Source organism: Myotis davidii, unplaced genomic scaffold, assembly GCF_000327345.1.
Source record: "Myotis davidii unplaced genomic scaffold, ASM32734v1 scaffold190, whole genome shotgun sequence".
NCBI classification, from domain to species: Eukaryota; Metazoa; Chordata; class Mammalia; order Chiroptera; family Vespertilionidae; genus Myotis; species Myotis davidii.
The window spans coordinates 215,342-233,843 of NW_006283440.1; the positions used below are offsets into that span (position 1 = coordinate 215,342).

The following is an 18,502-nucleotide window of genomic DNA, read 5'->3' on the forward strand; positions in this document are numbered from 1 at the left end:
TTTCCCCCCCAGCCTCCTTCCTCCTTCCCCCCAGCCCTCAACATTGCCCCAGCAAAAAACATAGTCGGCTGCTCAGTCCCTGGAGGAGAGCTTTCTTTCTGACTTTTTTTGGTCATTTCTGAGCAGCGGCTCCTCCCTCCGGGTCCTCTGAGGGCCTCCCCACTCCATACAGTGACAGGGACCCCTGAGCAACACCACTGCCCGGTTCGCTGCCCTTTTCTGGGAACGCCCGCCAATCAGCCTGCGAGCTCAGTGGGAGAAGCTGCTACGGTGCCTCTGAATGTGGTCAGAGAAGCTGCGGGTGTCGGCTTCACAGACAGGGTCAGCTCTGTCACCTGGAGCAGCGTTGTACCTGGACCGCTGCAGCTCCTAGCACAGTCCAGGCAGGAGCTGAGTGAATGCTTCCAATGAAGGAATTCAGCAATGAGCACATGCCATTGGGTGTACACCGTATAAGTTAAATCCAACAGGATTTAAGTTTCAAATAAAATATTTACTCATTTCTTCATACTTAAGAAATACAAAAGTACTCTACAAAGCTTTACATTGATTAGGTCCTGGTAGTTGTATGAAAAGTTGAGACAGTGACATCTGGGGCTAAGGTAATAATCATACTACTTCAGCATCCTATCTCATATGGTAAAGTTATACATCAGCCCTTTGATTCTGAGCAGTTATAAACTTACTATTTTAACATAATGCCACATATTCAGTTCTAGTAATTATTATCACCTAGCAGCGGTTCTCAACCTGTGGGTCGCGACTCCTTTGGGGGTCGAACGACCCTTTCACAGGGGTCGCCTAAGACCATTGGAAAACACATATATAATTACATATTGTTTTTGTGATTAATCACTATGCTTTAATTATGTTCAATTATGAGATCGCGGCATTAGGAAGGTTGAGAACCACTGAAAGTAGTTTAACAACAGTAGACATGATACTGAGGGTAAAGGAAAACAGTTAACGTAATAATTTTCAAAATGTTAGTAAGAACATGTCAGTGTACACTTGATTTGGGCAGGGTGTGAACATAATCTGGCCTATGATTTAATGGGATCTGGGAGAGTAAACCAAAGCTTTTTAAACTAGAAGGACGCCCACCTTGATCAAATTCAACCCCTTCATCTTTCACATTGGGGAACAGCTGTAGACCAGGGTGAGTGACTGATCCAAAGTCACATAACGACTCAGCAAGAGAGATGCCCAGGTCTCCTGGTAAACACAGAGTTGTTTCTGTTGCTTAAGAGGTTTATGGAATAAAATTAATTTTTATTCTATAAATAAAGTTACATGTTATAATAAATCACATGAATAAAATCATAACTTTAAAAAGATTAAATAAGATATCAAGGGAAGCAAATACATGATAACATTTTGGACTTAAAAAATAACCCTAGAGCAAGAGTTTAATAAAAACAAATGTTGACAAGTGTGTTCAAGTTAACATAATGAGGCTGAGAGAGTGTTGTAAACGTTGAAGGCAGAAATCTGTATGTTTATGTATTACTCTTGCGTTTTGGTTGTGTTTTCATCCGCATCACTTGAATTTACTTTTTTCCACAAAAAGTTCTCGTTTGATTTCCAAAGCGAAGTTTCTGGCTCCCCGGTCCTGGAGGGTGCAGCCAGGGGCACTTTGTCACACAGAGTCTCTATAACTGCCAAGTCGGTGAGTCTGCTGAGGCTGTGGTCATTCTGCTCATTCAGGATGTCCCAGAAATCTTTGGGTCTCCGTTTTGCTTTTTCCATGGGCCCTGAAAGAATTTTCCTTGGCAGTCGTGTGGGACTGTTCCCGTGACTTTTAAAGAGGTCATCAAGAATAGAGGTGTCACCCAGTAAGCCTGCCACAGAAATCTTTTCTAACTCTGCATTTTTTATCTTTTTGTTTTCCAGTTTGAAAAGGGGTTCATTTCTTGAAATGCCCATTCTTGTGAGGCCCTGCTGGTCTTTCATAGTATTTTCTAACCTTCTCTCACATGCTTCAGATTCACTGCTCAGGGAACTGGACGCTGTGGGATCTTTGGATACTTGGCTGTGTTTTTCACTGTCAGTCCCTTGGGCAGAGCTCATAGGTAATTTCGGAGTTTCTGCATTGTTAGAAAGCAGCTCTTCTCTACAGAAACCATGACTTTGAGGCCTAACTGATTTTTCCGTGTATCTTTTTGGGCTGCAAATTTGAGAATTTTTTTTGGTAGAATCTTTAAATGACAAAGTTTTGGAATCTGGCAGCTTTTCTTTTATAGAAGACTCTCTCTTTTCAGACTTATTCCTGCCTCTCTTTCCTGCCTCGTGGACAGGTTTAATGAATCCTGCAGCAGAATCCACAAAAAAATCTTTGACCTCTGGATACTGAGAAGCATAAAAGTCTCTTAGCATTCTCTGTCGTTCTTCTGATGTGGCATTAGTTATATGTTGAGCAAATTCCTTTACAGAAGACAAATTAAAATACGAAGCCATTTCTTCAAATTGCTTTCTGAAGATTTAATGAACAAAACTAGTGGTTATTTTTATTACATTGTATTTCTAAAGAACTTGTCATCATGACATGAGATGTAGAAACAAAACAATCTTATTCCTTTAGTATATATTACCTTAATTCCATAATAAAAGTGCATTTTACACTAGCAGAATGTGACTTATTTCTTTACACTAGTGAAAAAATGTTTTAGCTCATGAAATCACCAACTTTAAAAATTATTCTGATTTATACTATTAGGTATTTCCTGGGAATTATGAGATCCTGGCACACTACTCTTCCAGTCAGCCAATTTATGACTGACATGAGAATAATAATTCATATAATCTGTATTTGAAAATCTATATTGCATTCAAGTTCCATAAAATAAAATTGTCAAAGAAGGGTCTTAATAAATAGAAAAGAAAACATTCTGAAAAATAAGAAAGGAATTTTTTACTTCTCTGTCCTTTTTCCCCTTCTTCCACACAAATACAACATGGAATTTCACATAACTTTTTGATGAGCCTAAACAAAAGTCCTAAACTTACAAACCTAGATTCTTTCTTCCCCTAATCGGTCCGATTTCAGTATAGACAGCTAACCTAAAAGGTGAGATGCTATTCTTTCCCCCACAGAACTAGGAACAAATAATCCTAAAATGTATATGGAGCCACAAAAGACACTGAATAGCCACAGGAATCTTGAGAAAGAAGAACAAAGTTTGAGATATCGCATTACCTGATGACAAACTCTACTAGAAGGTCATAGTAATGAAAACAACATGTTACTAGCATAAAACAGACACATAGATAAATGGAAGAGAATTGAGAGCCCAGAAATGAACAACCCATGCCTCTATGGTCAATTCATATGTGACAAAGAAGGCAAGAATATACAATGGGGTAAAGACAGTCTATTCAGTAAGTGGTGTTGGGAAAACTGGACAAATACATGCAAATAATGAAATGAGACCACTTTCTTATACTGTACGCGGAAATAAACACACAATGGATTGAACACTGAAATGTGATATCTGTAACCATCAAACTCCTAGAAGCAAGCATAGGCAGTAACTCTCTGATATCGCTCATGGCAACAGTTTTTTTGGATATGTCTCCTTGGGCAAGGGAAACAAAATGAAAAATAAACAAATAGAACTACATCAAACTCAAAAGTTTTTGCAGAGCAAAGGAAACCATTAATAAAACAAAAAGACAACCTACTGAATGGAAGAAGATATTTGCCAATGATACATCTGATAGGAGTTAATATCCAACATTTATAAAAAACTCATACAACTCAACACCAAAAAACCCCAAATAATCCAATTAAAAATGGGCAGGGGACCCAAATAGATATTTCTCCAAAGAGGACATACAGATGGCAATAGACATATGAAAAGATGCTCAATGTCACTAATCATCAAGGAAATGCAAATTAAAACCACAATGAGCTACCACCTCACACCTGTCAGAATGGTTGTCACCAATAAAACAACAACAAGTGTTGGCGAGGATATGGAGGAAAGGGAACCCTCCTTCACTGTTGTTGGGATTGCAAACTGGTGTAATCACTATGAAAAACAGTGTGGAGGTTCCTCAAAATATTAAAAAATAGAACTACCTTTTGACCCAGCAATTTCACTTCTGGGTATTTATTTGAAGGAACCCCAAACACTAATTTTAAGAAGTATATGCATCCCTATGTGCACTGCAGCATCCTATATAACAAAAGGCTAATATGCAAACTGGCCAAACGGCAGAATGACCAGTTGTTATGACACACACTGACTACCAGGGGTCAGACACTGAACGCAGGAGCTGCCCCCTGTAGTCAGTGCGCTCCCACAGGGGGAGCCACACTCAGGCAGAAGCTGGGCTCACGGCTGGCAGAAGCAGTGGTGGTGGTGGGAGCCTCTCTCGCCTTCGCAGCAGCGCTAAGGATGTCTGGCTGACGGCTTAGGCCAATGGGCATCCTCCGAGGGTTCCCGGACTGTGAGAGGGCACGGACCAGGCTGAGGGCCCCCCTACAAGTGTATGAATTTCATGCACTGGGCCTCTAGTTATTTATAATAGCTAAGGTATGGAAGCAACCTAAGTATCCATCAATAGATAACTGGATAAAGAAGATGGGGTACATATAGACAATAGAATATTACTCAGCTATAAAAAAGAATGAAAAGCAGTGGTGGTGGTGGGAGCCTCTCTCGCCTTCGCAGCAGCGCTAAGGATGTCTGGCTGACGGCTTAGGCCAATGGGCATCCTCCGAGGGTTCCCGGACTGTGAGAGGGCACGGACCAGGCTGAGGGCCCCCCTACACGTGTATGAATTTCATGCACTGGGCCTCTAGTTATTTATAATAGCTAAGGTATGGAAGCAACCTAAGTATCCATCAATAGATAACTGGATAAAGAAGATGGGGTACATATAGACAATAGAATATTACTCAGCTATAAAAAAGAATGAAACCTTACCATCTGTAACAATATGGATGGACCTAGGAGGTATTATGCTAAGTGAAATAAGTCACACAGAGAAAGACACATACCAGATGACCTCACTTCTATGTGGAATCTAAAAAACAAAAACAGACAAAACAGAAACAGACTCATGGACACAGAGAACACACTGATGGTTGCCAGATGGGAGAGGGACTGTGGGGGCTGGTGAGAAAGCTGGAGGGATTAAAAAGTACTGACTGGCAGTCACAAGAGTCACAGGGGTGTAAGGTACAGCCCAGGGAGTACAGTCAGTAACACTGTAGGAACTATGTACGCTGCCAGCGGGTACTAGACGTAGTGGAGATTTCACGTCATAAGTTCTGTAAATGTCTAACACTATGCTGTCCACCTGAAACTAATATAATATTGAATGTCAACTGTAACTGAAAAATAACACACACGCAACAATAAAAGTACATATGTCACTTCAAATATTCGGGAAAAATAGACTGGCACTGGGCAAGGCGGTGAGCTGCTACTTGAGGAAGTAAGCTTCACACTTAGTATAAGACACCAATCAAAGCTGCTACATGCATGTGTGGGAGATGGGCCTCTGGGGCCCCAGTGGGATGGAGGCGGAAAGGTTGTCTCAGACTCTGCTCCTTTCCCCAGGTGAGGGCGCTGTGGACTGAACTGTGTCTCCCCCCACCCCACATGTCCTATGGCAAGGCCCTAAGCAGTCCTGTGTGAGTATATTTGGAGACAGAGCCTGTAGGAGGTAACTACGATTAAATGAGGTCATAAGCAGTCACCAGAGAGCTCGCTCTGTATCATGGGAAGACACAGTGAGGAGGTGGCTGCTGGAAGCCAGGAAAAGTCCTCACCAGGAACCAAATCAACTGGCACCTTGATCTTGGAGCTCCCAGAATGGAGAGCAATTTCTGCCATTTAAACTCCAGTCTGTGGTAATTTGTTAGGGCGCCCCGAGCAGACTAGGTATGATGGAGGGTATCACTTTGCTGATGCGGAGTCTGGGCCATGAGTCAAGAGAGCCCAATGTTTGTAAACATTCCTTTAAACAAAAGCCATAGCTGGTATTGCAGCATGTGACTGAAAGTCCCCAAGTTTCAGAATTACATCTATATTTTATATGCTATTCCTTAAAACATTCATTTATTCATTCAACATATGTGTACAGAACCCTCTGATGTGCCAGGCTCTGGGGGAGGAACGTACAACAGCACAAGCCCTAGCTCCCTGTCTTCCAGGGCTTTCTGAAGGTCAAGCCCGAGCCGAGTGGGAAACCCCATGGTGGGCCAGTGCCGCGCCCAGAGGGGACCTAACCAGTGACTGGCAGTGGGCACGGCAGAGGGGAAGGCTGCTCCGCTGTCCCGAGGCCAGTCAGGCGAAGGCGAGGGATGAGGCCTTCCAGGGAGAGGCCCTGGTGCACAGAAAGGAAGACAAACGGACGAGAACCAGCTGGAAACCGCCAGGGCTCCCTACGCCACTTTGTTTGAATTTGCACATAACAGAGAATCCTGAGGGTAAGATTTTTAAAAAATGTGTGTAAGTAGAGCTTATTTTTGCCACTCCCACAGGCACTATAATGTTTGTTTCCTTTGATTTTAGGGGCAGTCCTCATTGCGCCTCATGGCTGTGGCCTCAGGTGAGCAGCATGGTTCCATCCTCCCCACCCCGGGCCTTACTGTCCCAAATCCAGGTATGAACTCTGGCTGATCAGCAGCCATGCTCGCGGCCAACGGAATATTTAATAAACAAATATAAGCTTCCAAGTTTCTGCCCTGGAAACTGCTCCTGTCCTTGCTGGAAAGCAACAGCATGTTCTTAAAAGGGTCCGGTTTTCACTTCACATGAAGCAAGCACGGTACTATCATTTTGTTTATTAATCATCTCCAGATCCACTCTCACGGTCTTTCTAATATTGATGTGTGAAGACTGCTATTTACCCAAGGCTTGGTGGTGCCTCAGCAGCTGCCCCAGGCCATCGCCTTGGCCGCTAGGCCCTCTGGGAAGAGGCTGCTGTGACCGGGATGCAGTCAGTTACGCCGAGAGCGTTACTGGAATTGCTCTCAAACGGGGACTCTGCATTGCCCAGGAAGGCTAGTCCCACTAAGCTTGCTTTTCTGCTTTATACATGATCTTTCACAACTCTCCTCTCCCTAAATCTCTCCCTCTGAACTGATGACTTTCATTGTCCTTTAACTGAGGAAATATCACTGTATCTGTGGCCACCTTAGCCTCTTCTCTGTTAAGGCCTGGCAAAGACTGCATTTGGCCAGTGGCCTAGATCCTGCCCTCTCCTGCCTCCAGCACTTCACTCTTTTCATTCACTCTGGCACGACCTCTCTTCCCGATTGGTCTGTTTCCTGGACACACACAGGTTCTATTATCTTACCAATTTAAAAAAACTTACCCTCGATCCCACAATGCCCTCCCGCTGCGGCTCCGCTTCATATTCCAACCTAAAGAGCTGTTGTGGGTCTGCCCACTCACTGTTTGCCCCCTCTTCCCAGCAGTGTCTACTCAGACTGCTCAGGTCCGTTCTCTGCTGCCCACTCCAGGGGCACGTCCCACAACATCTGATCCAGGTAAGAGCTCTCTCCTTTTCAAACTCACTTCTCTCGGACTTCCAGGCCTCACCATGCCTCCTACTCAACAGGCCGCCTTCACCCCCAGGCTCAGTCCTGGGGCTCCTCCTCTCCTCCGTGCTCCCTACCTGTGCTCTTCAGTCCCAGGGCTCCAAACACCATTTATAATCTCAACGCAGAGATTCTAAATTTAGATCCTAGTCTCAGGATCCCAGGAGAGCAATCCATCACCTGCTCAACATTTTCCTAGGACCTCAAATGTAAGATGAGCCAAAGAGAACTCCTGTTTTGTGTTTTGTTTTGTTTTAAACTCCAAACTTGTTTCTCTCTTAGTTTTCCCCGTTCAGTAAAACCAACTTGTTGCTCAAGACAGAAAGTTGGGAGTTATTCTGTCTTCTCCCTTTCCCAGCAACGAGTCCAACACGAAACACATTCATTTAGCTGTGTCTCCATGGCAACCACCCTATTGCAAACCACCATCACATGTCTAGTTAGTTCCTTCTGGTCTCCCCTAGTCCATGATGCCCTCTTCCACACAGAAACTGGAACAATGTTTTAGAAACATACATCAGATCCTATCCTGCTTCAACAGCCTTCCACTGCACTTGGAACAAAATCCAAAACTTCCCCACAACCCACCACTCTGCATCCTCCAGCTCCGTCTACATCTCTCCCTTCATCTCATGCCACTTGCTCCTTGGTTTATTATGTACTGAGTGCACTGGTCTTCCCTCGGTTCTTCAACACATCCACCCTCTTCCCTCTGCAGGGATGCTCTAATTCTGGTTCTTTGCCCAGTTATCCCTCGGGTCTCACGGTAAACGTCACTCGTGTAGTGCAGTCTTCCATGACCACCCAAGAGAAAGATAGTTACACCCCTCCCGACCCCATTATTCTCCATCAAGGAGGCCTGACCCTTCCAGTCTCATAACAAATGTACCATTATGCAATTACTGTTATTTTACTTTTGAAATTTATGCGTCAATGCCAACTCCCATCCCACTGAACTATAAACTGTCTTTTTTTTTTTTTACACTGTAAATGCAGTACCCAGCACAATGCGTGGGTACATATGAGGTGTTCAACAGATATTAAATAAGCGAATGAATATAATGCACTTAAGTATTTCATTTACCGACATAAAGTGATTTCCGTTTTTTATCAATTCAGGGATTAGCTTTCTAAAAACATCTAAAACATTTGGAATTTATTTCTTAAATTGTACAAATTAAGATTTTTCTGAAATATTCAGATGCCAGGTATGGCTAACATTAAAATAGTTTGTTTTCCTAAGGAGCTGTGTTTCCTTTGAGAAGCACTCTTAGAGTCCAGTGTGTCATAGGCGACATACCTGCGAACCCCTCTTGGTGTTTCTCCCAGTATGAAGGTGGTCTGGTCGGTATGGTAGACTTTCTTCTTCTTCTGGCTCACGGGGTGTGCAATGTAAAGGGGACACGAAACACCTCCTTCACTTGCTTGTTGAACTTCCTTAGCATGTGTCGATGTATCTGCCTTCATTCTGTCTTTATATGTCTGAAAAAAGGGAAGGAAGCAAAACGAAGTCTCAAAAAAATAGTCATTTTTGGTCAAATGAGGAGACTGTGTTGTTTTCAATAATCAAATATATCATATTCTCCAACTGATATTATTATCAGAAGATGTTAACATAGATATTTAAAAAGACACATCATCAAAACAGAAAAGTAATGGTAATACTATGATGTTTCCATTGTAGCTATGGTTTAAGATATATGTTAAAGATATACCTTTCCTAAAGATGAAGTAAAAGTAATGGCAATAATATATTTCTATTGGCAAGACTGGGCATAATGCTGACATACACTACCCTAAATAAGAATAAAAATTAGTGATTATATAAATAATGGCATAAAAACGGGATATTTAAAAATTTTAATTTGGTAATTTTTCTTAAAATTATTAAGAAGACTTTCTCAGTTTCTATGTCAGTAGTGTAAGTAAGTAGTCAAATTGAAAAAATCATAATCTTTATGTGATAATTAAATAAGAAAACATTTTCACAAATCCCACTTTACCTACTGGGTTATAAGAATATTTAGTGACTTAAAGATGCTAACTACAGTTAATTGAAATTATAGACAGAATCATATTTATTTTACAGACTATGGGTTATTTGGTTAACATAATTGTTAAAAAAAAAAAAAGTGGGCCATTTAAACTATATGGCTGAAAGTTCCCTGACAAGATGGTACAGTAAATATGTGGAAAATTACCATCCCATTCCCCAAAAAGAAATACTGGATACAATTTGACAATAAAATTGTACTTGGGCTTAAAACTAAGAAAGGAAAATCTCTAGGTGCCCAAAACAAAGAAGTAAGATTAGAGTGGTGAGGGGGAGCTGAAGCTCAGTAGCCACCAGGGACAGAGTCTAAGTTATAGTTTGCAGGACTCCATGTGTGGAGGGGAGATAAAAAAAAAACTGTTTTAACTCCCTGAATTAAAAAACAAAACAAAAACAATCATCTAAAAAAAATACAGTAGCAGTTAAAATTATATCCAATTTGCAAGTTAAAGCAAGAAAACTCCAAACTGGAGACACAGGATCGAAGCAGGCTACCTTCTTACTCTAGACAGAATCACTGGTGAAAAAATGAAATGCCAAGCCTGTGCCACTTGTGGAATCTGACTTTGGAGAACCTAGGTGATATGGAAAATCTACGTTAAAAACTAACAAAGAGGCCGAAACCGGTTTGGCTCAGTGGATGGAGCGTCGGCCTGCAGACTGAGGGGTCCCAGGTTCGATTCTGGTCAGGGGCATGTACCTGGGTTGCGGACATATCCCCGGAGGGGGATGTGCAGGAGGCAGCTGATCGATGTTTCTAACTTTCTATCTCTCTCTCCCTTCCTCTCTGTAAAAATCAATAAAATATATTTAAAAAAAAAAAACTAACAAAGAGGTGGCCTAGAACCACTGAAAATCCTAAAATCTCAATGAGGAGTAAATACAAAAACATACCATAGAAAGGCATCAATAATCTAGAGAATGCTTGTGATTCCAATTTAGGATCATGTAAAACCCACCATCATGTAAGTAGCAGATGCAACAAATGTGAGAATATATATCTGAGAAACTATAAGTAAAGCCATCTGAAAGACTTTAAATCATTAGCATGTCCACAAAGAAAAAGAATGAATCCATCAGTAAGAACTGTATATTATATTAGAGGCCTGGTGCATGGATTCATGCAGTGGTGGAGTCCCTTGGCCTGGCCTGCGGGGATCGGGCTGAAACCAGCTCTCTGACATCCACTGAAGAGTCCCAGATTGAGAGAGGGTGTTCTCGGGTGACACACCCTGGAATTGGGCTCCCTCCTCTCTGGTTCCAGGTGTGTCACCTGAAAACTGCAGCTGCCAAGTCACCACAGCTCAGCAGCTCCTGCATTGAGCGTCTTGCTCCCTGGTAGTCAGTGCACGTCATAGCTACAGATCAGATGGTCAAATGGTCGCTTAGGCATATATCTATATCTATATATCTATATATATCTATATCTATATCTATATCATCTATATCTATATCTATATCTGTATCTGTATCTATATCTATATATCTAGAGAGATCTAATCTATATATCTCTCTCTCTATATATATATATGCAGATTTGAGAAAGAACCAAATACAATCTCTAAAAAGGAAATATAGTTTTGAAATGAAAAATAAAAATAGAAACAAACTCAAAATATGGGTTAAACAACAGACTAAACAGCCCTACTACCTACAATAATAGTTGATAAAATTGAAGAATAAAATTACTCAGAATACAGTACAGAGATTAAATAAGGAGAGAGAAAGAAATTAAGAGTCAGAGGACATACCAGAAAGAGAAAATGGAAGAGAACTAAAGGCATGAATCCTCAAACCAAAAAAGGAGAATCCCTAGTAGAAAAAATAAATCTATACCTTATTATATCACAGATAAAAGGAGTATCTTTAAAGTACCAGAAAGAAAAGACAAGATATCCCACCAAGAAATGATAATCAAACTAAAGGCAGACTCCTCATTAACACCACTACCACCACCACCATCACTACCACCACCAGATGATAGAAATAATGCCATCAACATGTAGAGAGAAAAAAACTGTCAATCTAGAACTCTATACTCAGTTAAACTATCATTTAAGAAATTTTTCAGACATACAAAAACTATAAGAGTTTACTAGACAAAGATTGTTGATGACATATTATTTTTCTTTTATGGGAGTTCAATGGAATTGAAGTGGCATATATCAATGAATGTGGGTAGGTAATGGCTTTTTATTTTACCAATATTTGCCAAGTACCTGTTATGATCCTGTTACCATGCTCTGCAATTGAAAACAAAGGTATTTACAAATACAAAGGTACAAAATACCCTTATATAAACATACACAAAATAAGCTTAAGGGACTTAAAATTGACAAGCCTATTTTTTTAAAATATGTTTTTATTAATTTTTAGAGAGAGGAAGGGAGAGATAGAAACATTGATCAGTGCCTCCTGACCCGCCCCCACCCCCCCACTGGCCCCCACTGGGGTGTGATTTACATCACAAGAAAACAAGAGCCTGCAAACCAGGAATGTGCCCTGGCTGGGAATTGAACCAGAGACCTCTTGGTTCATGGGCTGATGCTCATCCACAGAACCACACTGGCTGGGCAACAAGCCTATTTTTTTATTTTTTTTGTTTGAAGATGGCACATCTCGATTTTTCTTTTAAAAATAAATCCTTTATCTCTTTAACATATGTTGAGGTTCATTTTACTGAAATAAACTGAATATAAGACAAAACATCCTATATAATAAAAGCCCAATATGGTAAGTGTCCGACCATTCAACCATTGACCAGTTGCTAGGATGCACACTGACCACCAGGGGGCAGAAGCTCTGATTGGTGGGTTAGCTTGCTGCTGGGGTCCAGCCAATCGGGACTGGGCAAGACAGGACGGACATGCCCTGGAGCCCTCCCATGATCCCTTCTGGGTTGGCCAACCTCCCGTGGTCCCTCATCAGCCGGCCGACCCTGATCAGGACTGGGCAAGATGGCCCTGATCAGCTCTGATTGGCCCCAATTGGGACTGGGTAAGATGAGCTGGACACGCCCCGGAGCCCTCCCACAGTCCTTCCCCGGTACCAATTGTGCACCGGTGGTATCCCTCCACCTGGCCTGCGCCCTCTTGCAATCCGGGACCCCTTGGGGGATGTCAGAGAGCCGGTTTCGGCCTGATCCCCACAGGCCAGGCCGAGGAACCCCACCGGTGCATGAATCTGTGCACTGAGCCTCTAGTAAGACATAACTATCTGTCCTTTAACAGCAAACCATTTCTAATGAAAATAGATTTCTTTCAAAATCTACTGTGACTCATATGAACAAACACAATGTTGAAAGTACTTTTTCTAAATATAATTTATTAAATCTTTTTTTAAAATATATTTTATTGATTTTTTACAGAGAGAAAGAGAGAGGGACAGAGAGCCAGAAACATCGATGATAGAGAAACCCCAATCAGCCGCCTCCTGCACACTCCCCACTGGGAATGTGCCCGCAACCAGGGTACATGCCCTTGACCAGAATCGAACCCGGGACCCTTGAGTCCTCAGGCTGACGCTCTATCCACTGAGCCAAACTAGTCAGGGGTATAATTTATTAAATCTTAAAAAATTATTGATAAGGAGAGGAAAATGCTGATCTTTAAAGATAAGTTTGAAAGAAATTTGAAGCATTTATTTTACACCACAAGAAAAAAAGGTGCATGTTAAAAGTTCCTCATAAAAAGACTCATTATCTTAGATGATCTCTAAGAAGAAATGTTTGCATGAGGATAAAGGGAGTAAACTGAAAGAGAAGGAACTGTGCCAACCAAGAACACTCCCTCCTCATGGACTGCAATTTCTGAAGCCATGGAGAAATCGTGCCAGCTAATGGCCATTTTTAGTTATTTACATGATTACAATGGGTCTTTTTGACTCTGGAAGCATTACAAAGCTCATATTTTGTGTAGATACATTTTTCATAAGTTAATTTTATAAACTCCAGGAAAATTCAGCCTTTCTAACCATACCTATCAGACATGTGGATTTTTATTTTTGGCCCGATGCACGAATTTCATGCAAGGGGCTTGGCCCTCGCAGCCTTGGCCAGCCCTTGCAGCCCCAGCTTCATCCAGAAGGTCATTCTGCTGTTTGGTCTAATTAGCTTATTAGCTCTTTATTATATAGGATTTTGAAACCTCATTATTTTACACAATAATAAAAAGGAAAAAGCATTCATCTCTCACATGAGCTCAATGGTTCAGATTTCCATTTTAGTAGGTACTTTAACACTTTACTGAAAGGAGGCTGTGAAACAACATTTTGTTCATCTAATAAACATTTAGTGTTTTTGATATAAAAGTTGGTTTCACTACTTTATAATAAAACTAGAGGTCCGGTGCACGAATTCGTGCACAGACGGAGTCCCTTGGCCTGGCTGGAGATCAGGGCCATCTCACCCAGTCCTGACTGGGGCTGATGGGGGCCAGCCAGCCAGGGAGGAACGGCGGGAGGGCTCCAGGGCATGTCTGGCCCTCTTGCCCAGTCCCTATGGGCCAGACCCCAGCAGCAGGCTAACCTACTGGTCAGAGCGTCTGCCCCCTGGTGGTCAGTGTGCATCATAGCGACTGGTCAAGCGGTCAACCAAATGGTCAACCAATCTGTTGGACACTTAGTATATTACACTTTTATTATATAGGATAGTATCCTTTACAATAGTATCTATTACAACACAGATGCAATTCATTATAATAGATTTCTTTACAATCCTTTAAAACTAATAAAGGAAAATAGTGCCATAGTGCAATTGCAATTGTAGTGACAGTTGTAATTTATTATAAAGCAAAGCACAAGGCCTGTGGCCAACATGAAAAAATTCTGGTTTTGTGAACTGGACTCAAACTTATTCATTACTACGTATGTCAAAGCTGCAACACTATGATACTGAGGCAACACTATAAAGTAGCAATAGCAATGAAAACTCAAGTAACGAAAAATTCAGTAAAATGAGCTGGATTAGGAATTTATTATTATTTTTTATTTATTTATTTATTTTTATTTATTTATTTTTTAATTTTATTATTTATTACAAAGGATATTACATATGTGTCCATTTTTTCCCCCCGCCCAAGACAGTCCCCTAGCCTCCGTTAGATTAGGAATTTAGAAGATGAGTTTTGCTTGCTCAAGAAAGCAAAATAAATCTACTCCTCTTCCCCCCAGGATATAAAATGGCCAAAATCTGGAACACTATGTCTATATTGATAGGAAATTTTGAAATTATAACATGAAGCAGAAATCCCAGTTTTTGCAAAAATCCCCTAATTGTTCTTTTCCTTAAAAAGCTTCTTCAGAATTATCCATCAAGATTTTCCTTGAGAAAGTACTGCTACTTGGCAGATAGTAATCTTTGATGTCAGTGTTCTGAGAAAATGTAAAAGTAAATATTCTTCCCTACCTCACAGCCATATGACTACATTAGCATTTTTCTACTTACTCTTCTATATATGAAATCTATCTTTATATACCAGGAAACTACACTGGGGTAGTACAGAGAATGTTTAAGGAAAAGAAAAGCTCTTTCTATTAACAGTCTTTGAAGAAAAACGTAATTTTGGAGGTAAATGACTGGAGAATTGTAGAGGATACCTACGTAGGAATAGCAAGAAAGTGAGAAAAGTTGATAAAGATCAATCTTTCCCATACCCACCCTCGCCATAAAACACGGGGCAAGAAATACTGCAGTCAAGGAGAGTACGTTTCAAAAGCAATCATAAATAATCTCTAGTTCCATTTGGCAGGAGAAATACGACGGTAATCTCTGCCACCTTTCTCAACCTCCTCGAGGCTAATTCCTGGAGACCCATCGATAGCTGGTGAGGATTATGCTGGTTTATTCTCTGCTCATCTGACTCCCATGAAAGGGGGTGGGCTGGTGGTGGGGGGCAGTGCACAGTGAAGCAGAACAGCTCGTAGGATGGGCCAGCTGTCCACAGTCGGCTATCAGAAATTACTGAAATGTTTTATGAAGCAAATTTTGGAATGAGTCTGTCTGCTGAGCTGGTTTCTCTAGAAAACACTTTACAGACAGAATACACAGAACAAAGAGCAGTGTATATTAACAGTCATAGGGACTGTTTTTCCCTTAACCATAGGACCAGGCTTGATCAGTTACTGAGAAGACTGGAAGCAGGAAGGATATTTTCAAAGGAATGATGAGAAGGTCCTCTGGCTCTGACCCACCAAGAAGCCGGAGTGGAAGGAGCAATGACAGTTCGGTGCTGTGATCGCCAGAGGACCTGCCGGCCACAGGAAAGCTCTTTGATCAGTACCTTGCTCCCGAGAGTGGAACAGAGTCTCAGAAGCCACCCTGGGCATCCATGTGGCACAGGCCCTCACACTGACCTGATCACAGCAACGCTGCCACCACGCCTAAGAAAGGCAAGCACCCTTCCATTTGCTCCCCTTCATTAAGCCTTAATTAGTGAAGTCTGCAAGGCAGCGATGCTTTTGTTTACACATCTGTTCAAACAAAAAATTTAAAAAGCAGTGTTAGGTAAGGGCCAACACTGTAAACACATAAAAGTCAAACTTGCTTGTCTTTGCAAAGCAGGGAATCAGGGGTACTAGACTAAACGTGCAAATACATTTATTCAAATGGCATCCGAGAGTCTAAAATGACAAAAACTTCTAAGGATCTTTGCACAAGTGTGAAGAAGCCTTCCTCAAAGTAATCACTCAAGGTATCTGGCGGGAGGTGGGAAGTGTCTCCCAGGACTCAGCAAACCTAAGGCAGCCGAGAGCTGCCCCGGTTGTCTTCTCTCCTAGAGAAAAGCCAGCTGGTTAGAAGACCTACCACAAATATATACGAAAGTCAGGTTTTCTGTACATGTTAAAAATCACATTCAAATCTGAAAACAACCACACTTAAATTTAAATAAAAAATGTTTTTTGGGGGAGTAGACGGATTAAAGTTTGTAACTATAGCTACAATCTATCTCTATATAGAGGGATGGGCAAATGTCGATTTTGAATAATAATCTAATAAATATAAATATAAATATAAATATATATAAAAATATAACTAGCAACTTCAGTGTGAAATTATAGCTAATTTGCCTACAAACGTCAGGTGGCCCTAACAATCTGGCCACTCAGTGTATATAAAAGCCTAAGTGACCATCCAACTGTCTGACCATTTGCCCGGTAGCTATGAGGTGCAATGATCACCAGAGGGCAGACACTTCAACCAGTAGAGGAGGGAGCTGTGGGTTAGGTTGCTGCCAGGGCACTGTCGGCCCTGAATCTGCTTCACGTGCACCCCAAACCCAGAGATTAGTTTTGGCCCGATCCCTGCAGGCCAGGCTGAGGGACCCCCACCAGTGCACGAGACCATGTACCGGGCCTCTAGCTGTATTATAACTGTAAACCTACGCTTGCCCACCCTTCTATCTTTAATACTACTTTGCTGTCTGAGTGAGCCATGAAAGGACAGCTCTGTATTGACTGCCCTGAGCTTCGGTTCCTTTTTATCCACGACAGTCCATTTCTCATCATCCAAGAAGTTTCCCTATTTAAAAGGCAGACAAAGTGACAGCCATGGGAGGACACACTGCAAACAGAAATGAGGGAGCCCCTCTCCTTGGGATCTAACCTGAAGGCACGGCCATTCATGGCCAGTGGTCAGACCGTGGGAAGGAGCCACGTGAGGCAGGGTCAGTTGCCTTCACCAAAGCCCGCAGATGAGCAATGGGGAGGGTTCACTAATACCCCCAGTCTTCCATGGGCAGGAGGCCAGGGAGAAAAGTCCCTTTAATATTCCTACAAAGGCGAGAGAAGGACCGGAGCTGTCTGAGGACTTGGGGCGAGGCCTTACCCAGACACTTACTGTAAACCTTGGGGGAGGTTTTCTCTCTTTTGAGCCCTTCGGGATCCGTAGGGTAGGGGATTTGACCTGGACTCCCACTTGTCTCTTCCATTTGTAAGTCACAATTCTAGCAGTCTGTGAAGAGTCTCCACTAAGTGGTAATGGGCAGGTCCTTAGCATCTTATAGCCCTGATCTCAACTCCAATCTTTATATTGAATTTTATTACTGTAAACTTTTCTCTAAAGACTCTTTGAAGGTCTTATATTACACTAGGGGCCCAGTGCATGAATTCGTGCACCTTGAAAGGAACTGTGGGCCGCGAGGCTGCAGTAGGCACAAGAGTGGGTCTCGGCCCATCCTATGAGCCCCTGCCCGGCCCCTTCCGCTGCAGCCCCCGGTCCCCTGTCTGCCAGCAGCCCCGCTCCTGCCACCACTGCTCCTACACACTGATGGCTCCGGCCCCACTCACGGCATGGAGCAATTGGGGCTGGTGCTGTCAGTGGTTGCAAGCGGCAGCTGCTGCCCCGATCACCCCTCAGGAGCAGGGGGAGGTGGAGAAGCCCTCAGGGGTGATCAGGGCCAGCAGCCACCGCTCACACCCACTGATGGCTCCAAGTGATCGGGACCAGCACCGGGCACTGGCAGCGGGTGCGAGTGGTGGCTCTGGCTCTGGCTGCGGGTGCGAGTGGGGCCAGGGCTGGTGCCGGCAGCAGTGTGAGCACCAGGCTGGACCGTGGTGCATGGGAACAAAGAATTCTCAGTAACCCCCCGAGGCTTGCCCCGATGACAGCGACCGGTGCTCCGCCTTGGTCTGGCGACCCTGCTCACCTGCTACACCATCTGCCATGGCCAACGCCCGCCATGTTCTGATCATGCCCCCTGGTGATCAGCGCATGTCATAGCGACCAGTTGTTGAATTGTTCTGTTGTTCCACCGTTTGGTCTATTTGCATATTAGCCTTTCATTATATAGGATAATGCTTTTTATATGAAAAGATCACAGAAGGGTGGTGCTGATGGGACAAAAAAATTAAAAAGCCTTTCTGGCCAGCACCCGTACCTGCTTGCCTTCCCAGTG

General features: G+C 42.6%; 1 protein-coding gene across 1 annotated transcript in view; it reads right to left on the minus strand.

Moving 5' to 3' along the window:
* Window positions 1–1,256: 1,256 nt before the first annotated feature.
* The window catches only part of ERCC6L2 (excision repair cross-complementation group 6 like 2), a 124,945-nt gene continuing 107,699 nt past the window's right edge, over window positions 1,257–18,502 (minus strand). The window contains exons 18-19 of the mRNA XM_015564247.1: window positions 8,859–9,040; window positions 1,257–2,473 (exon numbers count right to left, since the gene is read on the minus strand). Of these exons, the coding sequence (XP_015419733.1) occupies window positions 1,507–2,473; window positions 8,859–9,040 (1,149 nt within the window). The 3' untranslated portion in view covers window positions 1,257–1,506. The remainder of the gene's footprint in view (window positions 2,474–8,858; window positions 9,041–18,502) is intronic.